A 24616-nucleotide genomic window follows, 5' to 3' on the forward strand; every position below is an offset into this window, starting at 1 on the left:
TGTGTGTTTATATATATATTTTTTTCAATTATTTAAATTAATTTTAAACTTATGTTTGTGATTAAAATTTGTGTGACTTTATTTACGAGAAAAAAACGACTTTTTTTAAACCTTATCACTAGAAAATAAAAATAGATGTCTAATATTGGGCTTGATCCAAAACACAATCCACAATCCTAAACGGGCCATGACTCGGAAATCCTTAAACCCTCAAACCCACACGCGCATACACTATATACACCATCCATACCCATTCTTTCGTCTAGATCTCCGCGCATACAATCTCTCTGAACCCATTATAGTATTATTCTCTCTGCACACCAGTAAATATGTTGGTTTATCAAGATTTACTTACCGGTATGTATATCTATCTTACTGTTCCATGTACTAATATTTGTAGAGTTATTCGGATTCGATTTATTATCCTAGTGCTTGTCTGCTTGTTTATGTACTTGTTAATCTTGATTGAAGTTAAGATAATTGGTTAAAATTTACTTGGATTTATGCTTAATTGTAGTTAAGATAATTGGTTAAAATTTACTTGGATTTATGCTTAATTGTGTTATATAGATTTGTTTTTAGCTCAGAATTGTTTAAGGTTGGTATGTGTAGTGTGAAGCTAAGGGTAAATAGGCAAAAACATCATCGAACTCATGACAAAGTTGCATTTGGGTCACTGAACTCAAAAAGTTTGCAAATGGATCACAGAACTAGATTTAACTTACAGTCAACTCACAGAACTAATAAAACGTTGCATTTAGGTCACTTTGCCGTTAAATATCGGTTGACTTTAACGGAATCCGTTAAAAAATATATAAATTATATAAAAATTCGATTTCAAAAAAATTCTAAAAACTTAAGAAAAAACTAATTTTTTTGGATAAAACTTTAAAAAATATGAAAACATGTAATATTTTCCAAAAAAATCTAAAAATTTTGAATTTTTTTTTAAAACATCGAAAAAATCCGGAAAATCAAAAAATATGCCTAATTTTTTGAAATTAAAAAATCTGAATTTTTTCCAAATTTCCAGATTCTTTCCAAATTTTAAATTTTCAAAATTTTTAGATTTTTCCGAAATTTTTACATTTTTCTTATTTTTTTAAAAATTACATATTTTTTAAAGCCTTTTCCAAAATTTTCAGATTTTGTTAAGTTTTCAGAATTTTTTTAAAAAATCAAATTATATATTTTTTCAAAGTTTTTTCTAATTTTTTAACGGATTCCGTTAAAGTCAACTCATACTTAACGGCGTAGTGACCTAAATGCAATATTTTACTAGTTCAGTGAGTTGACTGCAAATTAAATTTAGTTCTGTGATCCATTTGCAAACTTTTTGAATTCAGTGACCCAATTGCAAGTTGGTCATGAGTTTAGTTATCTTTTTGCCTATTAACCCGTGAAGCTAATTCATAATGTGAAGCGTAAGAGTGTAGCGTGAAGTGTTCACGGTAGCAACTTAAGCTCTTTGTTTTTGTTTTAATTTTAATTTTATCCAGACTCACTGTGATTATTATCTCAATTGAGTAACAAAATTATAATTTACGGTGGGGAGTATAGAGAAATAAAAAATATATAAAAATCTGATCGTGTTCTTCAAAATATATGTCAAATGTCAATCATATAATTGAAAATGTTTCTTGTTAGGTTTTCTCCAATACATTATCCACCTAATAATTAAAGAGAACTAGAGCAAAACAATAACATAATAGTTTGTTAATATTATTCCACTTAATAATTAAAGAGAACTATAGCAAAACAATAACATAATAATTTGTGAAAATATTGTGATACCCCTTATAGCTACAAAACATGAGGTTTGTATTCATATCATATTCATGTTTGTGTGCATATTAAGTATGAAGAGTTGAAGAACTTTAAATGGATATTGGTATCATTCAGTTATCAACATGTATAAAATATGTTTGTGTAAAGAAATACTATTGTGGATACTATACGTGTTGTCATATTTATGTTTCTTAACAATATTTTACTATGTAGGTGATGAGCTTCTTTCGGACTCTTTCCCGTACAAGGAAATTGAAAATGGGTGCCTATGGGAAGTTGAGGGAAAGGTTAGTGCCTTTGGCTAGGAGATAAAGACTGCATTATTCTTTTGTTTTAACTAAGTATTTGATAGTGATTGTGATGGTGTGTTTTGATGTCATGATGTGTTTATTGGGATTTGTTGAATACTGTAGTGGGTTGTGCAAGGAGCAGTTGATGTGGACATTGGTGCCAACCCTTCTGCTGAGGGCGGTGGTGATGATGAAGGTGTTGATGATCAAGCTCAAAAGGTGGTTGATATTGTAGACACCTTTAGACTCCAGGTGAGTTAAATTTGAAGCTACTCGTTGAACTTGCAGTTTAGAATATATTTAAGATCGAATTTAACACAGACATCTTATACTACAGGAGCAACCTCCATTTGACAAGAAGCAGTTTGTTGCTTTTATAAAGAAGTACATTAAAACTTTGACACCCAAGTTGGAAGCTGATAATCAAGAGGAATTCAAAAAGGGTATTGAAGGAGCAACCAAATACTTGCTTGGGAAGATCAAGGACCTCCAATTGTAAGCCATATATCAGTATCTCTTAAAGCTTCAATGATCCTCTGTTACTATGGATTATTGCTGTGACCCAAGTGCTAATCTCCTCTGCATGTTTTAAAGATAATCTTGTTGTAACTGAACGCTTTGTGTTTGCAGTTTTGTTGGAGAGAGCATGCACGATGACGGTAGCTTGGTGTTTGCTTACTACAAAGATGGAGCAACTGATCCAACCTTTTTATACTTTGCCCATGGTTTGAAGGAGATTAAGTGTTAAAAAAGGACCAGCTTTCTTATTGGAGGTGCTTGTTGTAGTTCTAGTTATTTGTTTTCATAATTCTGGCTTCAAATTTTGTACTGTCCCCAACACAGGTCTTAGAACTTTTTTCCGTATTCAGTCTGGATTTAACCAAAGAAATTATCTGAATTTAGCGGCAGTTTTGGTTGTGCTATATGGTCTGCATTCTTCTTAATATACTATGCTCCATTTGTTCTTTGAGTAATACCTCCGCCACAAGTTAGAAAGAATATATATCTTGCACTCAGTGTTTTAAAAAGCGCATTAAGCGGCCGCTTAAGCGGCCGCCTAAGCGGAATCGGCCCTAAAACGCCTCGATTTCGTATTAAGCGGGTTCTTAAGCGTTTTTGAAAATTAAGCGGACTATTAAGCGGATTAAGCGGTCGTTAAGCGGATTAAGCGGTACTTAAGCGGTCAAAATGATTTTGACTTGCTAATTTTTCAGTTTTAAAATATTTTTTTATATAATATAACTATAATTATATTAAAAAAATTAAAAAATATATATATTATTAAAAATTTAAATTCTTACCACAATATAACATTATTTATGAATATATTAATATTAAAATTAAATATTTATTTATATTTTATTAATCCGTTTATTGGCCCGCTTAAGATTCCGCTTAAGCGTCCGCTTTACCGCTTAAGCGCTAGACCGCCTAGAGCCGATTTGCGCTTTTCATAACACTGCTTGCACTGTATAAGAGTTAGGTAGAGTGGTCTCATCAGTCATCGGTCTCACATGCATGGTTTTGTTGATCAGAGTATCTATTGGGAGCCTGTTTGGCAGGGCTTCCGTCCCAGGTTTCAAGTCATTTTAAAATTTTCGACTTTAAGTTCGAAAAATATCCATCTGTGTAATAAGAAAGTTAAAAATAAATCCGACTAAAGTCAGCAGTCGGTAGAGTTTCCTATTAGTTGTCCTGCACAATTTATTTTTTAATAAAAAGTAATTCATTATTCAAATAACTAACCTATAATATTTATTTTTTATTATTATATTTTTATTATGTCACAATATAGAATTATTTAAACAGATAATTTAAGCTACACATTTTTGACAAAAATCAATGTATTTTCAAAAACAGTTCAATCAATGTATTTTTGAAAGAAGTTCTTCCTGTGGATGCCAGAGTTTGGACCAGCACAGTTTGATAAGTGATACCGTGTATCTAAACATGTATCTTTCAGATTACATGCCAGTTACTTGTATTAATAATTTTTGTTAAAAGAACTCAAGAAGGTTGATAGAAAAACAAGTGACAGAATCAAGAAGTGAGGATGATTGAGCCATTTTAGTCCCCAAAAAAATTAAGGACCCAAAACTTAAACCCATTTAGTAAAAAACTTAAAATTATATATTGTATTAATTATAACCACCCTTTTGAAAAGAACATCACATATGAAGCAATGATGAAACTTTAATTCAAAATTTAGAGCTTAATTAATCGTTTGTTGGATCTCAACCTCATATTTGCTTTAAGTTAAAGCAAACCCCTTTTGTAGATTTTCAACCAGAGTGGACATAATGAGTTTGGCCACAATATTTAAGTTTTGTTACTTTAGCATTGAGATCCACCAACAAGATGTATCCCCACATCAATTTAGAATGTACTGCTAGTAAAATCAATATATTAGAGCTTTCAAAAGCTCCTTATCATACCAAATCATGTGAGAAAAAGCAGCAAAGCAGCAAACATGTTGAGAGGTTTTTGCTCATGGTTTGCTATGGAATTACAGCTGCTTTTTTTATTTAATCTTTTACAAACACAATGTTGGCTCAAAATTCATTACACACTTACAGATAATTGTGTCTTCCAGCTTAGTACAATAATAATGTCTGATTATGTTAGTTAGAATTATGACATGATTTCGAATAAATAAAATTAAAATTATGAAACAAATATATATTAAAGTCATTCCAAATTATCATGTTTATCTCGTAATTTCGAGTTCTATTATGGAGAATGTGAATAAATCATAAATTAAAAATATAATCATTAATTATATTAATTTTATGGATATGTAATATATTTATATATTTAAAACGACAGACTGGGTGAGAACATTTGTTTGTGAGAATATTGAATTATTATATATTTTTATAAGATATGAAATAATTACTTGAAAGAATTTTTATCTTTTAAAAATTATATTATTTTGTGACTCGTTTTCTCACGTTAAAAATTGTTGCCCACCTGGGACTCTCTGTTGAAACTCTAGGACGGTGTAAAGAAATCTCTTCGATGTAAGGTGTAACAGAGGAGTAATTTTTACCGTGCAGTAATTGTGAAAAGCTATAACGAAGGGGTACGTTGGTGTTTATTAATACGGGTGAGGAAGTGTAAATTACACTCTTGGTTGAATTTCATTTCATTCGCGTATTGATTAATTAATCCTCCCTCCCAAATCCAAATATTTGAGATCCAAATTCATCAAACAAAAGCGATTACAATCAATCCAAAGCACGCAAAAATTTCAATTCCAGTTCTAATCGCTCCTCAGATTCTCAGTTTCATACAATCTCTTCGCCATCTGGTAATCTCTCTCTCTCTCTCTCCCCCCCTCTCTCTCCCTCTCTCCCTCCCTCTCTCTCTCTCTCTCCATCTCCATCTCTCTCTCTCTATCTATCTCTCTCTGTTTTAACTTTTAAGTATCTAATTTGTTTTTATGTTTAATTGTTTATTTAGTTATTTTAATTGTAATTATGTTGAAATGCAATTCTGTTGTGACATTTGGCAAGTAAAATGGTTAGCGCTTCAGTTTGTTGTAATAGTGAAATCGATAAATATGAGCTAGATGATTGCAAAAATCAATTCTGTTCTCGTGTTGCTGTTGGTTCGGTTGGATAAATTGTTAGTATTTATAGGCACACGTGTTTGTTTGGATTAGTGTGCTTGATTTGTTATTGAATGTGTTGTGTTTGGTGTTTATGAAGAGGTGATCCGAGCTCTTGGAATTTGAATAAGTTCGTGATCGAGTAAATTAGGAAAATTGGCTCCTCAACGTCGATCACAGCGCCACATGGGTGGCCAGATGCAGCAGAGTAATACTGCGGCAACTGCTATGTATGATCAGCCTAGTACTACTGGTGGATCGCTGCACAGTGCAGGTTCTGCTAGTGATGCTGGTGATGCAGTCATGGCACGGTGGCTTCAGTCTGCCGGGTTGCAGCATCTGGCCTCACCCTTGGCTACTTCCGCTGCAAATGATCATCGCAATATGCTCATGCAGGTACATCTAAATTCTGGGTTGAATTGTTATCTGAGTAATTGAATCTACCTTTTACGCCTTTGTTCAGTGCTAATTATTTCAAAATTTGTGCTATGTTTATGTTTTTTGGTTCCTGATGGAACATGACATAAGAATTGGAATATTTGATATATGTATATCATTTGCATTTTACATTTTATTGATTTAGTATAAGATTTTGTTTGGCAATAACAGTCGTTAATGTTATTCTTTGTCGGTTTGATTGTTCGAACTGTTAGTTTTTGTTGCACCAAAATATGAGTTAATATAATTTGTTTCGATAAGAAATTAAGTGTTGCCAAATGCTATAAATTGATGAAATTATTAGCTTATGATCAATTTGGTATCTTTTGTCCCTTTTCTAGGGTTATGGAGCACAATCTGCTGAGGAGAAGCAGAGGCTTTTCAAATTAATGAGAAACCTCAATCTTAATGGAGAGTATGGTTCAGAACCATATACTCCGACTGCACAAAATTCTGGTGGGGTTTCGGCAATGGATGGCTTTCATTCTCCTGAGTTTAGGGGGGATTTTGGAGCCGGTCTTTTAGATCTTCATTCTATGGATGACACAGAGCTTCTATCTGATGTGTGTTACTAATTAATTTTTAACTGGTTATTTGAGTAATTTTGCTAGAATATATGCATCTTTTAACATGCACTTTGTTTATTATTGTGACGAATACACTTTTGGTTTCAGCATGTTATGTCAGAACCATTTGAGCCATCACCTTTTATGCCTTCTGTTAGTGAAGCTTTTGACAATGACCATGAGGTGTTGACCAGCAGACAACAAAGAGGGCAAACTGATGGAGATGCATTACCCATATTACCTACAAATATGAAGGAAAACAGTGCAAGAGAAAACAATGTGGCTAAAATTAAAGTCGTGGTATGTGGATTTTGTCATCTGACTCCATGTGTATGCATTTATTGCAAATATATTATAAAAACGCAGTTTTTGGATAATCTACATTGGATATTCAGTAGTTTTAGTGAACTGTGAAGCTTATGAACTATAATATTGATGCTTTGCCTATAAAGGTTTTTTTTTACTTGTTTGATTGGGCAACAGGATATCATTGTCTAATTAAATAATGAAACCATAGAAGCTATATCAGTAGGTCAAAGCAATTGGAATTCTCATTCTTGTGAAAGTGGCAGATATTAATGGTTATGTAAATATGTTTATGTTGCTTGAAGAAAACTTTTTGCAAAATATTGAAGCCATTGGCTGTCTGAAAATTCATAAGGCGCGTACTGCTCACTATTAATTGGCTTTGCTCTTTTATGTGCTAAATAGATTACAACCAAATACAGTATCTGCATTATTACATTTAGGTGGTCTTGGGAGAATTATAGCTTCTCAGGGTGAAATGATGAAATGTGAGCTCTAGGAAGCTTTAAATTATCCCTAAAGGCATCAAGGGTGGGAATGGGTAAAAACGAAGGGACAAACCTATCTCTGCAGAGTATCGGCAGGAAACCCAATAAGTCAGCAGATTTATGTAATAACATTCATCAATAAACGTATTCAACTGCAACTAATAATTACTAATGTAATACTTGGAAAACAAGATCCTAAATATTATGAAACTAATCCGAATTGATTATTATAACTAATACCTATCTGATACTCCCAAATCTATTGTCCATCTCTTCATTCAATGTATAATTATCAACTATTTCCCAAAATTACCCTTTTTTATTTGTCATGTTCTATCTTGGCTCCTTTTAATATATGTTAAATTAATGCAATATATGCGGGTAGATTTGTGAAAAATCGTAGTATTTAAAGTTGTTTAATAGGCGTAAAATTTTCAGAAGAGACGTGTATTTTGGGCTGGAGTGAGTACCTATTTTAATAATTGATGTAAGTAACTATTATCTATTCCTAATGTATTTTTACTAAAAACTAATTACAACTCATTTATTGTTACAAATATTTGTAATATAATAAGCTCTACTAAGCATAAGATGCTACTATGTTATTCCAATCTGAGTCATCTGACTAAGGGCCCATTACTATATTAGATGATTAGTATCTAGTTCGTTACTACTATATCAGTAATGGATAACTTTTTATTGTAAAAGAGGAAGGACTGCAATACTTTAAGCCTGGTAATATAAGGAACTAAATTGTTTCTGTTAGTCTTATCTAAAAGATGAAAATTTTGTTTTGTTTCATTCTTAAAATGAAATATTCATGTAGTATCCCACCCATCTTCATTCTGTGATAACTTATAACCATCTATGTTTTATGTTTTCTTCTGTGTTATTTCTTGCACTTACTAGTTTGAATCCTGTGCAAAACATTTTGTATTCTAGAGTCTGTTTGTCTGGGCTTAAAGCCCGGGCTTTAAGCCATTTTCGACTTTAAGCTGAGAAATGTTTGTTTGTATAATAAGCCAAAAAGTCGGCCTAAAGTTAAAAATAAGCTAGAAACTGACTTAAAGCCAGAAGTTAGTTTGAGGTAATTTTTTTAGTGACTTAATTTATTTATTTTTGATGAAAATTACCCATAAGACATACGTTGCCCTTAAATCACTTTTGTTTTATTATTATATTTTTAATAACTCATAAATCATTAATAAGTCAAAATTACCCAAACAAACATTTTAAGCTCCCAGCTTATCCAATAAGTCACGTTAAGTCATAAGTCATAAGCTCAGCCAAACAGGCTCCTAATCTCTCTGTGTTTAGGATTTTAGGTTGCAAATTTGTGTTTATCTGTGTGAGACTATATAAGTAAGATATTAGTATATTGTTGTATAAAAGAGTTGTAGTTGTGTTTTGAGGAGGTAGAATATTATATACTTACAAAATAATTGCAGGTACGGAGAATCAAATTTAAAATACCTTCTAGATAATTTAGACTTTGTTGAAAGGAAGTATCAATATATTTGGCTGTAAAATAGCTGTAGAATTATCTGTAATATAACTGTAGTAGTGGCAATTGAACTGAAAATTAGAAAATCAATAAATGAGAAGTATTGTTTGTAAAATAGCTGTATCTTGAACTTGAATCCTCATGGAGAATCTTTGAGAGGGTCAAGCTTCTGGACTAATAAGGTCCTCAAAAAAGTTATGTATTAAGGAAATAATTTGCGCTCTTGGAATCAGTGAAGATCTTTCAACCAGATTCTGAATATGTTAATAAGTTCATCGTTACTAGTCTAATAAACCTTTTGAATTGTTATCTGTTCTCTATTTTGGGAGTTACATCAATTTTTTTCAGGTAAGAAAAAGACCGCTAAACAAGAAGGAAGTTTCTCGCAAAGAGGAAGACATTGTGACTGTGGAGGATAATGCATTGACTGTTCATGAAACCAAGCTTAAGGTTTTTCATACTCATCTCAAATTACACAATTACATTAGTTGGTGTCTCTGGTTGAATATGATTTAGGACCTTATTTAAATGATTTTTGAAGGATTAGACATACATAGCGGGATGACTAACCCGTTGTTTCTGTTTTTGGTGTCAGGTGGATTTGACTGCTTATGTTGAGAAGCATGAATTCTGCTTTGATGCTGTTTTGGATGAACAAGTAACCAATGATGAGGTAATAGACTAGCAGAACTTCCATGTATTCAGTTTATCAGTGGAAACATTTGGATTTTGACAAGCTAATCATTTAATTTGAAATGCTGGTGACTTCATACTATTATTATACTCTCTCTGTCTCAAATTAGTAATCCACTTTGACTTTTTTCTATTCAAATTGCTCATGAGTTTTAGGTGTATTCTTTATTAGCAAGATAATTTATTTGCCCCTAATGATATTGTATGTTAAGTCTACTGTTCATGCTTTTCCTAATAGGTTTATCGTGCTACGGTAGAGCCAATCATTCCAACCATATTTCAGAGAACTAAAGCAACTTGTTTTGCTTATGGCCAGACAGGTATGCACAAGCATTGGCTGTAACTATGTATATGGTTATCGTAACAGTATATAAGTTAACATTGACTTCTTTGAACACAGTACTAGCTTTATTTAGCATAAAATTAGCACATCAGTGAGTTCTTCATACCCATTTGTCAAGATTATTCTACTGAATGTAAGAAGGAAATTAGAGAAAAGAATTGAATGAGACATTCACACATAAAGGGATCTATCATATATCATATAATTAGTAAGGAGTGAATCAACAGTTTTTTGTCCAGACTGCATTTTCTTCAATTAAAGCATCAAGAGCCTTCTCAATCTGAAGTTTGAAATCGATTATGTTACAAGCTGTTTTCACTCAAATATAGTACTATAATTTCTGCTTTAAGTTGTTTGTTATGGCCTTATGCTGTTGGAGATCTTAAAGTTGTGTATTCCCAACTAGGACAGTAAATTTGTCTAATGTTCTTTCTGTAAGTTTGGAAAGTCTACATCATGTAGCTAACCACAAATTTTTTGGGAAAGCATCAAATGTAAAATCTTTTTCTCTTTGCTATTCTTACTCGCTTGATTTTTATGTGTGTGTGTGGGGTACAATCATTTTCTCATCGCCCTTCTCATTATCATTAAATGTGTGTGTTGTTAAACTACCGACATTATGTTGGTAGTTTGTTTCGACAGAATGAGTTTGACTGCATTTAAGAATGCATTAGTATAATAAATAAAGAAGATTAGAATTTGTTAATGCTTGCATGTTGCTCTCAAAAGTTTAAATCAATATACAGTATGGCTGCTGCCTTCGAACTATTGATTTAGATGGAAGAACCAATTTGAACTGTTCTCCCTCCCACTCATCCAGCACTCATCAGATCGAATAAATAACACAAATCCACAACAATTTATTTGTTCTAAACTGTTGAGAGTAATTTTAAATTATTTTGAATTATTTTTGTAATATATATTATTGGTTATTGGTTCGTAAAGTAAATAGAATTAGTTAAACTGATTAGGAAGAATATGTTCATAGTGATTTGTTGGGTGTTGGCCCCATAAATCACAATTTCAAGCAATAATGCCTCAAATATCATGTCTGGAAAATATGGCCACAAATATCACTTGTAACGTTACATCGTTTAGCGTTAATAATTTTTTTTAAAAAGATAGAAACGCTACATCGTGTAGCGTTGCCATTTTTTTATAGCCTAAGCCCGTAAGAAAACATTTACAAACCCTAGAAACCCTAACGTTACACAATGGAACATTATGAAGTAAAGTTACTTTTTCTAACTTTGGAAGCCCAAACAAAACAAAGCACATATAAAATACCCCTTAAATACTACATCGTGTAGCGTTTTATTGTTATAAACCCTAACGCTACATGATGTAGTGTTTTATTGTGGTTCAGGATGTGATATTGAGGGCATCTCAACTCCAAATTGTGATATTTAGGCCCTTTTCTCTGATTTGTTGGTAGAACATTATGGCTACTATCTAGGAAATATGGTATGACTATATATTACCCTATAAGACACTAGCTAGAGGAATAAAAAATTTCTTCCTGCTATTATTTTCTTTAATTTTTTTACATTAGGAAAACCTGTAAATTCCCTCTCAATTTCCTGGAGTAACCTTGTTCACCTTTACTGCAAGTCTAATTCAATCTAATTAGATCTGTGAAAAGCATGAAATCACACTTTGTAAGATTTAAACCTACCGCATCAGGTTTTGGAGTCCCGCGTTCTTCTGATGGATTTTTAAAGGAACCACTGCTTTTTTTTAATTCGGTTATGTTATTAATTGTATGCTGACAGAATCTTGGTCAAACTTCCTTCGAATTAAGCATCTTCATGTCTACAATTTTAATAATTCTTGAGTTGACTATTTTATATTATAAATAATCTATAATACATAATTATGTTGACCAGATGTACATGCATTAATACTCTATATATATTTAATATGAAAGTGTTCCAAAATTCTAGGGTGTGTTGGTATTTTGAAATTTTAATATATATAGCATAGGTAATGTATTTAGTAGTGACTGCAATGGAAGTTCTTTTGTACAATCCTGAGGTCTGAGTTCTTACATGTCGGAAGCACCCTTTTACATTTACTGCAAGGGCCAAGGGGAAATTGCTCTTATATGAGCTGTATGGGCTGTTATATTGTGTTATTGTTCAAGTTTTTTGTTATCATTGCATGCCCTGACATGGGAAAATTTTGCAGTTTCAAGTTTTATAGTTTATCCATTTGGTTGCAGGTAGTGGCAAGACATACACAATGCAACCTTTGCCTTTACGAGCGGCGGAAGGACTTGTTAAAATATTGCATCAGCCACCATATCGTAGTCAGGGATTCAAATTGTGGCTTAGTTACTTTGAGATATATGGCGGGAAGCTATTTGATCTGCTAAGTGATAGAAAGTACTCATCCTATTTCAATATTTTTTTTTGTCAATTTTATAGCTTGCTGATGCAATTTCATAAATATTGTCCCCCTCTAGATATAAATATGTAAGGGATAAAATATCTGATCATCTGTCTACCACAAAAGACCCACTGAAAATATATCCTATTCAGAGTAGTTTAGATATTTTGCTACCAACTTCTTTTGACAACAAATAAGTAGACCACAAGAATTACATAAAAATGAAATAACAACAGTACTAAATGAAAGAAGTGCAAAAAGCAACAAAAAGTCAATATGTCCCTGAACAACTTTTACCAAGTAGTTTTTGGTCTCTCAATCTCCTTTGAAGAATGGAGGACTCCAAAACTCCACTTTAAATGTGGCTCCATATAACTCTTCTCTACTTATTTATGTTATTAAATAGTATATATATATTTACTGACGTACTGTAGAGGGAAACAAATCCATTAGGTTATATTATTACTTATTAGGGGTTTATTTTTTATATGAGTGATGTAATCCTTTACATTATCTTAGACTTGGTTAATACAATGTGATTTTGTTATCAATATTGATTGGAGTCTCGTATTAGGGTTGTCATGCATCTTATTATCTCCCTTCCGCTGTTAATCTATTCAAATTCCAATCTTTGTTTTTGTTTTACAAATATATATCGTTGTTTCTTAAATTGGTTGGATTATTGCTTATGCCAACAGTAAGCACCGTCTCTTTCATGTATACGTAAATCTTTTTAATAGATCTGTTTCAAAGTTAACCATGTAAATGTTTTTGCAAATGTTATTAATATGCAGTTGATCCAGATTGTTATATTCTGACATTATCACATTATACTACCTGTATAAATGAATGGACTTGTTCTTTTACTCAATTAACACGATGAGGTACTCCATTAGTGCTCAATTTTACCTAAACCTCTATTATCCTTATGTAGGAAACTTTGTATGAGAGAAGATGGTCGTCAACAAGTTTGTATTGTTGGACTTCAAGAATTTGAAGTTTTAGATGTACAAATTGTTAAAGAATACATTGAGAGGGGAAATGCAACCAGAAGTACAGGCTCAACTGGAGCCAATGAGGAGTCCTCTAGATCTCATGCTATATTGCAACTTGTTGTCAAAAAGCACAGCGAGGTGAAGGAATCAAGGCGCCACAATACAGCAAACGAGCCCAAGGTTGGAAAAGTGGTAGGAAAAATCTCATTTATAGATCTTGCTGGTAGTGAAAGAGGTGCTGACACAACAGACAATGACCGGCAAACACGGTATATAGTTTTGCCTATTACAAACTGATGTCATTGCATTTTGACTTATAAAATTGCATGCCTCAACTTTCATAAATTCCTTTGGGGCTCTCCTGCTTTCATAGTGTCCTGTGCCTATTTATCAAGCTAACTTCTGCCGAAGAATTAGTTTTAAGATATATTGCTTGAGCAGTGAAGCCTTAGATCATACCTTAGAATAGATAAGACTCGGTATCTCTTACCTCACTCCAGACGAGATAGGTACAGTCACTTTTGGCCTGTTTTGGAAGCCTTGCGGGTCAAGTACTACAAATAACATATGTTCCTGCAACTATGTTTTTAGTTTGATTCCACATCACATTATGTTAGAACAACTGTGCAAGTGTCAAGTGGGATTTATGTCCAATTTCTCGGTGGGTGGCTTGTACCAGAATACCAGATTATGTTGTCCTAGTCGTGTTGTCTGTCCGGTGCGGTCTGCCTTCTAATTTTATTCTGCCCAACAGACCTGGACATTTCATTCATCTGTATATTTGATCCAAATTCTTTTATTGTCCCGCAGATTAGATTATTATTTCTTTTTGTATTTTAGGATCGAGGGAGCTGAAATTAACAAGAGTCTGCTGGCTTTGAAGGAGTGCATTCGTGCACTTGACAATGACCAGATTCATATTCCATTCCGTGGAAGTAAACTCACTGAGGTCCTCCGGGACTCCTTTGTTGGGAACTCTAGAACTGTCATGATCTCTTGCGTATCTCCAAATGCTGGATCATGCGAGCACACTCTCAATACTCTGAGATATGCGGACAGGTATCTTCATTACTGAGAATGAGCGTGAACATTACTGCTGCATTGCTGACTTTCTTGCCCATACAACATTTATTATTTTATTCTAAAGAACGCTTCAATATATACAGGGTTAAAAGTCTATCGAAAAGTGGAAATCCTAAAAAAGATCAGGTCTCAAGTTCATTATCACAACTCCCTAACAAAGAATCTTCAACGATGATTCCTGCACCTTCTCCAACTGATGCTGCTGATGTGTATGAGCAATATCGAGATGTTAAATCGACAGATACATATAGAAGAGTTGTAGACAAAGGAAATTTGTCTTACCATTCTACTGCTGATCTGGATACACAGTCTGCTAGCTTTCCTATCAACAACTCCTCAAACATCCGGGAAGAGGCTGGAATGATTTCTTCCTATATGGATAAAGAGAAGATTGATGTAAAAAATACCTTTGGTGGTTCAAGCAGTAACAAGGTGCCCTCAGCATCATCTCCTCAGCAATTGGTTGACACTGAAGAGAAGGTGCAGAAGGTATCACCACCGCGAAGAAAAGCGTACAGGGATGACAAGTCTGAAAAGGTCGGGAATTGGCCAAAGAAAGATACCACAAGCTCTACTCAGCCCACCACAACTTTCAAGCAGCAGAACCCTCCCACTTCTGACAAAGACAATATTGTTTCAAGACAACCTGAATCCCCAATGGACGGGAATATAAATGATATACTCGAGGTTAGTTGTGATGTTGCGATGTTGACCCAGTAATTGTCTAGTTTTATAAAATAAGTTGTGAATTTGTGTTTTTTGTTCTGCTTTGAATATATAGGAGGAAGAAGCACTAATAGCTGCCCATAGAAAAGAAATTGAAGATACAATGGAGATTGTTCGTGAAGTAAGTAATTCTTGTTATTATAGCTTTTTAAGGTGCATTTCATGTTATTATCAGGTCACATCTCCTGGATAATATTATTTCCAGAACCTGCGTAATCTTTACGCCATACATCTCCTGGTATTATGTATCAATATGGAGGTGGAGAAGTATACCACGGATCATTTTTCTTCCTACGTGAGGTTGACTCATGGTTGGAACCTAGTGCTCATTAGCAAAAAAGTTGTTTCAACTTGGGGCTACAGAGTATAGCACTATACTTGTCTAGAGTAGTGTTTATCTATCCTCTAGAAATCATATATTCTTTGCTTATGATGGGGAAGTATTATAGGACTTTGTTGGTGAAATTCACAGCTCTGGGCGGCTGTTTAAAATGCATCTTACTTTTGGATTGTGATACAAGCAAACAAGTAATAGTTTTTCTACATATATATGGTGAAGAATGCTAGGTACCGTAATGGTGTTAACTTATCTTATTAGTATTATGTACCTTTTAATTTCAACGAATACATTTGGAAATTACATGTTTTGTCAAGTGCCTTTAATTCATCCTCCTTGGTTAAAAATTCTTGGAATAGTGAAGTGGCTGTTAACTATACTGTTCTTATTGTTTCGTCATGTTGTAACATATAGTAGATTTTTTAAGTCTCAGTTCTGTGGATAAATATGTTTTTTGCCCCTTAAAAATGCTTATCCTAAATACCTTATGGGTGCCAGGAAATGAAACTGCTGGCAGAAGTTGATCAACCAGGCAGCATGATAGATAATTATGTGACACAATTAAGTTTTGTGCTATCCCGGAAAGCAGCCAGTCTTGTCAGCCTTCAAGCACGCCTTGCAAGGTTCCAGCATCGACTAAAAGAACAAGAAATTCTTACTAGGAAGAGGGGGCCTCGCTAATGTTCCTCAATATCATCTCCCTCATTTGTATCTTGGTTTGCTTTATATTTGATATCAGTTTGAACATCAAGTTCATATGTTAATACAATTCATTTTTAACTATTGAAAACAATAAATCATGTAATTAGTTTTTTCTGTTGTGCTCCAAAGTGTTCTTTTCAGTATAGAATTTCAAACAAAGATAATACATGTACGTTGACAGTAATTTGGAATGACCCGTTGCTTTGGAATATTTCTTATTTAATATATTATTACGAATCATTTAATCCTATAAAATCAAAATGCAATCAAATTTATGTATGAATATCACTGGCCAACTTTATATAGGTGGTTGCTAAAACATATTTTGTATGGGTCCGGATCCCTGACATCTGGCATACGTTCAGGGCAGCAGCTTAACCTGTATATAAGAGTGATGTTACAGTATCATTCAACGTCCAGCTGCCATTTTGTATTATGTTTGGATGAAGACACATCTCTAATTAACTGTCAAGGCAATTAGGGAACTTACACATTTCAATTAGCAAAAGAAAGGGAAATCACAAAATTTTGATGCTAATACAGCAACACATATAAAATACTAGGGCAACAATTAATTCTCTTGGCTTTACAATAAGTTGGGGAAATATATTTATATCCAATATTCAACTATAAATTCTTTTCTAAAAAAAACTAGGACATTGCAGTACCATTACTAGTCAAATTGTCAACCCTCTGGTAGCCACACAAGAAAAACACTATTTTCAAGCAAGATCTCTTTGCATTGGAATACACCGCATGCAAGCTTGATGTAAACTGTAAAGTATGATCGTAAGTTGAAGTAGCATAATCACAAAAGCACACTGAAACACTTAATCTGCTTTTAATCTCAAAATTTCCTTGGCAGTCCTCAGTCGAAAATATGGCATGTGTTTCTGAAAGGCATACAAAGCAAATATTAGAATCCATGGACAGGATTTATGTAAACTGCAGTTCAATAGTACAATTCAAAATTGCTAGCTGAGGCTAGAAATGATGTATATATTATAAATCACAAATTACATATATAATCATTATTGAACACAAATGTATAAAACATGGCTGCTGTACAACTCCGTGGATTTATTTTTTTATACAAAAGATAATATTGCACTGGAAAAGGGACAGTAGATAACTCAACATAAACAAATGCACATAGATAAGAACCACAAGCATATTTTTGAGATCTTTTTACCAGACTAGGGTACTAGTATCAGCAGTACAATGACTTACCTTACTCTTCTCTAACTTTTCCCAACAGCTTTATTAACGCAATTTTTATTAGGTGTGACTGATCTTGTTTTACAAAATTCATACTCACAGGGGAAGGAACAAGGGAAGGACGACTCCCAATAGTAACTTGTTTCCGGCAAAAAAAAAATTTTGGTCAAAAATACATTATTAAAAATCTCTATTAGGAACATAACAATCTCATTTAAATTCGTACACAAATTTCCTTGGCTTTCACATAGACTTTCCCGATCTGTCTGAAACTAGCATATCGCTTATCGTAAATGAAGACGACTCCGTGCCTGGGACTTCCATGGTCTTGCAGACATGCAGAGCAAGTATGCGACATAGGAAGTGTATAAAGAACAAACATTTTTAAAAGAAAAAAGGAGATTGATGCAACAATACGACATCAATCTCGGGGGGAAATCTCTACGGAATCAACAACCTGGCACTAAACAAGCAACAAAAGCGAACTAAAGCCAAACAAAAAGAACAAACATACTGTACTTTCTTGGAAGAAAAATCCAGAAACTATACAAATTGCTAGCACCTACAGTACCTGGTCAAAACAGAGTCCCACGTCTCTGCTATAGAAATCAGCATATTTGATCATGAACACGCCACAGTCATACCTGTTTCAAAGGGAGTGCATCATTGTATTACCTTCAGAAGCATTAATCTCGAAACAATATAAATATTGTAAAAACCACAGGCATACATAGAAGCAATGGACACCACAAGAAAATAAGCACTACGCTGTTACCTTTTATAAAGGTAATGAACATATAAACGATTTAAAGAATGCAACACAGTATATGTGTTAAACTTTAACCATTTAACATTCACTCCTTAGGCAACAACTTCAAAATCATATAGTTTCCTCCTTAAACACCACATATCTTACTATTATAGCTTGCCCTTTAACAAAAAATGTATAAAATCAAAACGCACCCATTCTTCTGCTCCGGAAGGTCTTCTACATATTCTTGCTTCCACGAACTAACATTAATTGATGTTCCAGTCTTATCATTCACCTCATCCACAATATATTTAGCCTAGATATCAACAATCATCAAAAATCATTGTAAGAAATTATATAATACCACAACTTTAAGTCTTTAGTACTCTAAATTTATGCAACTACTGTTCAAATACCCCAAATCTTGCGATATGCTAATAACAGCTTTAAGGCTGTGATTGAGCAATGAATGACTTGCGTTTTTTCAGTAATAACAAAGTATAGGGCTTTTTGAGTAATTAGATGAGATCTAGTTACAGGTGTAGTTAGGAACCAAAAGAGAATAGATAGTGTGAAAACCAAGATTGAACACCATAGATGCGTAGAACCTTTATGTCGTTTTTGGTTGAGAAGAATGGAGAGAAAAGGCCCTGCATATCACAAATTGGAGTCGAAATGCCCTGAATATCACATTCTGAGAATATGGCCCTGGATACCACGCTAAAACACTACATCATGTAGCGTTAGGTTTATAAGAATAAAATGCTACACGGTGTAGCATTTAGGAGATATGTTATATGGGCTTGGGCTTCAAACATTAGATAAAGTAGCGTTACTTCATAACCTTACATTATCTGGCGTTATGGGTTTTAGGGTTTCTAGGTGTTTTCCTATGGGCATGGGCGGAAAAAAAAAAGGGTACACGACACGATGTAGAGTTTATGTTTTTTTCAAAAAAAAATTGTGAACGCTAAACGATGTAACATTATAAACTGATATTTGGGGCTATATTTTCTGGATATGATATTTGAGGATTTTTGCTTAAAATTGTGATAAGGGGGCCAATACTCGAGAATGGAATGGAATGAGTAAAAAAAAGAAGAAAATAATAAAGGTGGAAGTGAAGTTATAAAAAGAAATGACTGGGTGCAAAATTATTATGATGAGATTTGAGAAGTTGAGTACAAGTGGGAATGGAGCATTCCTTCTCAAACTAGGTTATGATATCTAGTATAGGGTGCAAGGAATAGAATGAAGGAATGAGATCTATAAACAATTGCCATTTGGTTCAAATTTCATTCGATTCCTTCCAAATTTATTCACCTCCCCAACCAAACACAACATTAGTTATACATGCTCAAACCATAAGTGTTTTATACATTATATCTGGAACGGTGAACCCTAGATAGATCAGTATCACTAAATACAACTGAAAATGTATTTATCTCGAAACATATTTGTTTGTGGTGAACTTTGGAGTTCTACAGGTCAAATCAGGGCCCGAAAATCGTTTAAAATTTTATGGGTTATAAATTTGGATCAGCTTTTGTTTGAGGAACAAAAAAATTACCTAGAGATAAGTAATTAAAACAAGACCTCACCCCCATCTATTGTCGTGTCAAAAAAATATAGTTGGAAAAACCCATAAATCTTCTATATGCTCGCACTAAGCAAAGCAAATGATTAGTTAACATTGCTACAGGCATCCGACAGATGAACCAAGTCAGGTTTCCGCAAAGTGCCGAAGAAACTCCAACACATGCTTGTCAAGTTGTAACCAAGGCAGTGCACCAGCTTCTAGATGCCTAGGCGAACATTCATATATACATATACATGTATGTATATTATATATAAGTATGCGCGAGTGTATAATTTGGGAAGAAAACTTTAGAAAAAAGAGTACAAAACTAAGATATTTGTAGTCGGGAAGCAGCACAGCAGAGAAGAAGATGCTTCTATCCTCTTTAGACTGCTGGAGGTTATGGTTTCACAAGCTGTTTCTTTTTACAAAGATGTGTTTTCTTTATAGAAGAATGGGCTGTACCGGACTGGGAACAGGTTGGGCCAGATATAAACAGAGTTAGGCAGATTTAGCGTCGCCTAATGGTCTCGTAGCCACCGCCCACCTGAGGACACCTTCGCATCTGCCTACCCATTAAAATTTAAGCATCTAATTGTTCAATCCCCCTTTTTGTTATGGCAGTGAAATAGCATCTTAAGTAGGTGCAAAACAAGAATGGACGAGGGAATAGATGAGATTCTTTGCATATACAACCATGCTAGATAGCCCAACCCAAAGTTCACTACAATCACTTTACATGCGCGTATCTAGAAGAAAGAGTGAACTAACAACATACCAAGACATTCATTACTTGTCGGTCTCCTCCTTTAAGAGAATCAAGATACTGGAACTTCTCATCTTTCTTGTTGATAACTGCCAAGCACCAATGTGTTTCTTTGTGAATTGGGACAAATATCTGAAATCGATAATGACATTCAAAAACATTGTCAGCAACCCGAACAAATGTTAGGATAATAAAATGTTAGGATGATAGTAATTAACAAAAAATTACTTTGTCACAGTCAATGAGACAGTATCCCAACTTCCTTTGAGTAGTCCATCTTCTAACTGATTTGAAATCATAGCCACTTTTCCCGCCTATTAACTGAGATCAAATATTAAAAACTGTATTAATGAATAGTATGCTTAAAGCAGAAAGTTGTATCGCACATTGAACTCCAAAAGAATATATATCAACTTGACTCTAGTAGGAATCTTAATTATATGGAAATAGTACAAGTCCTTGGACCATATTTAATTGGAAGCAAATTTAATATTCATTATTCATTAATTAACAAAGTGGCAATATTGCAATTAACTCAAAAGCTCTGAATTACTTGGCAGCAATATTACTTCTACAATCAGAAATCGATGGAGTGAATACTTTCATCACCTTGTTCAATTGAAATTATAAAGCAAGAGATATTAGAATAATATAAACTCAAAAAGTCACATATCTCTTTGTCTAGATCTTATGCCTGATTAACCTCCATAAAACAAATTGCAGATCAAATCATATTTGTAAGATAGTTCATTACCAACATAATTAGTGAGTAAATCTTTCGGAGGATAATAATAATTTTATTGTTAATGTTAGAATGCCAACTCATATTAAGTTGTGTGTTGAGGCTCTTCTCTTTTCAACACAATTAAATCCCACCCTTCACATGATGCTTCTCACGTTTCCCCCCTGATTTCTCAATTTTTTTCTTCACACATATATAAGAATTAGCCTCTCCACGTTCAAGATGAAAGACTTCTAACAAATCAAACACTTGGAGCATCTAGAAACTATGTTGCACAGGGACGCCAAACATGTAGAGTATCGAAGATTGGGGACGTCTCGGGGACAGGGACGCCGCGGGGACGGCCGAGGGACACCGCCAAAAGTCTGGGGACACTGGACTAATTTGGGGACGTTTCGGGTACTTAAAATACCAAAATACCCATCCCCAGACACATAAAGTGACAAACCCTAAATCTATAGCCACTACTTGTAAGTTATATACACAGAGAGAGATATTAAATGTCATACCCGTACCCTGTAATTTTGGAAGTGTCATTTCAGGTCCCCGACCCCCTACCTGTATATGTTCCCGTACCCATCTCTGTGCAACATAGTCTAGAAAAAAACATTAAGATCCGATTACATTCTACTTATGTTCCCATTTAAACTGTCTTCAGTATTGTTTAATGTGTTCGGTGAGATCTGTATAGCCTAGAACATATAATGACAAATGCAAGCTACTTAACAAAAAACATATCCATATGGTATCTTAAGACATGTTTCTGTTTTTGGTTCTTCAAGGAGTCAAATTCATCTCACCTGGTTCTGACCAGTATGGCTTTGTTATACAACTAATATATGTACACAAAGGGTATGAAAGCCTTTATGCAGGATTAGAGTGTGAACAAAACTTCTCTTCAAATTTCTACTACCTAAAATTATAAATATACTATAACATAAACGATTATTTTAGCAAGTTCAAGCTTGACAGTGGCTTGCCATGTATCAATTGTTGTCCACTATTGCAACTTTTTCCTTCAACCTGTCACAATAGTGTGAAGACGACTATAGACCAAATTTCTAATTTAGCATAATAGCCGTTTGTTTGACTTATACAAATACGCCTGAGTTCAAAACAATGTGCGAGCAGGTCATAAATTGTCTATAAACATAAACTAACTTTATGTGAACTGAGTGAAGTACATTGTTATAAGCATCTAAAACACAAGAATTTAGGTTAAATCAATTATTTCTGTTATACATATTGTGAAAAAGAAAATTTTCATTTGGGATTTTATATCTATTCAGGTATTCCAAGAATCCGAGTATCTGACACAGGGGTGCATGGGGATACAGGTATATATTGGTTTATCCAAGAATTTCTGGAGAAGTAATGAAGAAATATAGCATGAATGGACCAACCTTTTTGTAAAAAAAAGTGTTGAAAAAATGGCATTTCAAGAACTGTTTGGGATTCCTCTTTTCCCTCTCTTTCAGCAACTCGAAGTACAAGTTGATAACCTGACAATTGAAATATTCAACAACAAAAGCTAGCACGTAAACAAATTATATACATATACTGCCGCTTTCGTTCAAAATGAGAAACTAAGAACCAAAAATTCACCTCATCATTTAACCATGCACCTGGTCTCAAACAACGCAATAGCTCTCCAGTAATCTCGATGTTAGAGTTCTCATGAGTAACCAAAATTTTCCTCCTACAGAAATCGAGATACAATTTATCACAATGTACTAAACTACCTACCAAGTACAAAAGCTATAACGTAAACTAGTTACCAGTTAGCATTCAGGGCAATTTTAACCTCTTTCTGCTCTTCTTCGGTAAGAGGCACAAAAGGCTCTTTAACTACTACTTCCTGGAAACAAAGATCTAATTATCATCGAGAACCAATAAGTAATATGAAATCACTCTGATTGTAACAGTTGACATATGTTACCTTGGTGGGTTTCTTAGCAGGAGGCCGCAGCTTAAGTGTAGACAAGGACTTCGTATTTAGTTTAATCTGAAAATTTATATCATCCAGTTTCTTATTACGCTTACCAGCTGATTCATACAATTTCCTATAAACAGGTTCATGAGGCATACCAAAACCCCGTTCCATTGGGACCACATCCAACACTTTCCCTGCACTCTCTGACTTTAAATTTGCATTAGGCAAATCTTCCGAAACTACAGAAGAGCACGAAGGTTGAAAACTCCGGTCTCCTGTAGTCCTATCTATATCCATCATCTTTCCCTCGTCTTCTCTCCAACTCTCCTTCCCAATCTCAACAAATTCAACATCTTCAACGCTCAAATCCTCCCAACCATTCCCTTTCTCCTTTTCTACATAATCATCAACATCAATCACCTCCTTCCCTTTCCCCACAAGTCTCAAAGAATCCAATGCCTCATTCTTAGTCTTCTCATACATATAATACTTATCATCAAGACCCTCCAAAGCATCATAATCCTCTCTTCTACTAACATTACCATTAACAACCCTCGAACGCCCAAACCTATTATTGCCACAAGGGGCATGTACCTGCCTTCTAATCAAATTAATCCCCGAGGGATACTGATGTAGCCTATTAGCTGCATTTTTCGAAGCAGAGCCCGACTCCAAAACATCTAGAGTCCCCATCGGCTCTGCAAACTTAAGCTTCTTAGTAACATGATTATCAGACCGTAACCACGAATTTGGCTGATGAAATTGAAATGAAGAAAATTTAAAATCAACACCACGCTTTCGATTACTCGTGAATGCACCCATTAAAATCACCTAATTATAACAACACAGCAACCCCCTGAAAAAATAAAATAAACCCATCTAAGATTTACAATTATAAGCAAGTACAACACAAAAATCAACTGCATACATACACAACAAAGCAATAAACATAAACCCTAGAATTGCAGTAAAAAGCAAAAAAGACTAAAAGGGGTTGTAATTAACCGTGCATATAACGTCCTGAGAAGCACCCACATCAAAATTTCATGTTCTGAGGTGAAAACGGTGATTAACCAGAGATAATTGAGCGAAAAATTGGATCTTCAAGAGCTGAGCAAGTGCTAACAAACGAGCTGGAGAAGAAGATATTGACCAGGGTGTATATATGTGGCGAGAATGTTGGGGCTTTGAGAAGTTCTGTGTCGATTTGAATGCAATGAAACGGATGTTTACGAGTGAAATCAAGAACGGAGATTTACAAAAATATTTCTCGATTATAATATTTTAACATAATTGTTAAATACACTTCAATTTTACTTTTTACAGTTTGGAGTGATTACTGGTGATTACTAATATAGCCTTGAGGTTAG

General features: G+C 34.0%; 3 protein-coding genes across 3 annotated transcripts; 2 read left to right on the forward strand and 1 right to left on the reverse strand.

The window, feature by feature from the left end:
* The first annotated feature begins 233 nt into the window (after positions 1 to 233).
* On the forward strand, positions 234 to 3052 carry LOC108200862 (translationally-controlled tumor protein homolog). The gene is made up of 5 exons (XM_017369126.2): positions 234 to 357; positions 2002 to 2075; positions 2202 to 2330; positions 2416 to 2573; positions 2709 to 3052. Exons 1-5 carry the CDS (start codon positions 330 to 332, stop codon positions 2824 to 2826), a joined length of 507 nt encoding a protein of 168 aa, XP_017224615.2. The 5' UTR covers positions 234 to 329; the 3' UTR covers positions 2827 to 3052.
* A 2125-nt stretch (positions 3053 to 5177) lies between these two features.
* On the forward strand, positions 5178 to 16371 carry LOC108202893 (kinesin-like protein KIN-13A). The gene is made up of 13 exons (XM_017371496.2): positions 5178 to 5388; positions 5789 to 6084; positions 6468 to 6689; positions 6801 to 6992; positions 9339 to 9440; positions 9586 to 9663; positions 9922 to 10003; positions 12248 to 12410; positions 13349 to 13678; positions 14250 to 14468; positions 14576 to 15179; positions 15274 to 15339; positions 16054 to 16371. Exons 2-13 carry the CDS (start codon positions 5875 to 5877, stop codon positions 16234 to 16236), a joined length of 2451 nt encoding a protein of 816 aa, XP_017226985.1. The 5' UTR covers positions 5178 to 5388; positions 5789 to 5874; the 3' UTR covers positions 16237 to 16371.
* Positions 16372 to 16775: 404 nt separating this feature from the next.
* On the reverse strand, positions 16776 to 24518 carry LOC108203034 (ubiquitin-like-specific protease ESD4). The gene is made up of 10 exons (XM_017371723.2): positions 24252 to 24518; positions 23253 to 24102; positions 23092 to 23171; positions 22919 to 23012; positions 22717 to 22815; positions 20800 to 20892; positions 20584 to 20703; positions 18439 to 18542; positions 18047 to 18119; positions 16776 to 17150 (listed from the first exon to the last, which is right to left on the reverse strand). Exons 2-10 carry the CDS (start codon positions 24066 to 24068, stop codon positions 17088 to 17090), a joined length of 1542 nt encoding a protein of 513 aa, XP_017227212.1. The 5' UTR covers positions 24069 to 24102; positions 24252 to 24518; the 3' UTR covers positions 16776 to 17087.
* Positions 24519 to 24616: the final 98 nt, after the last annotated feature.

The sequence above is a fragment of the Daucus carota genome, chromosome 9, assembly GCF_001625215.2.
Source record: "Daucus carota subsp. sativus chromosome 9, DH1 v3.0, whole genome shotgun sequence".
Lineage (NCBI taxonomy): Eukaryota > Viridiplantae > Streptophyta > Magnoliopsida > Apiales > Apiaceae > Daucus > Daucus carota.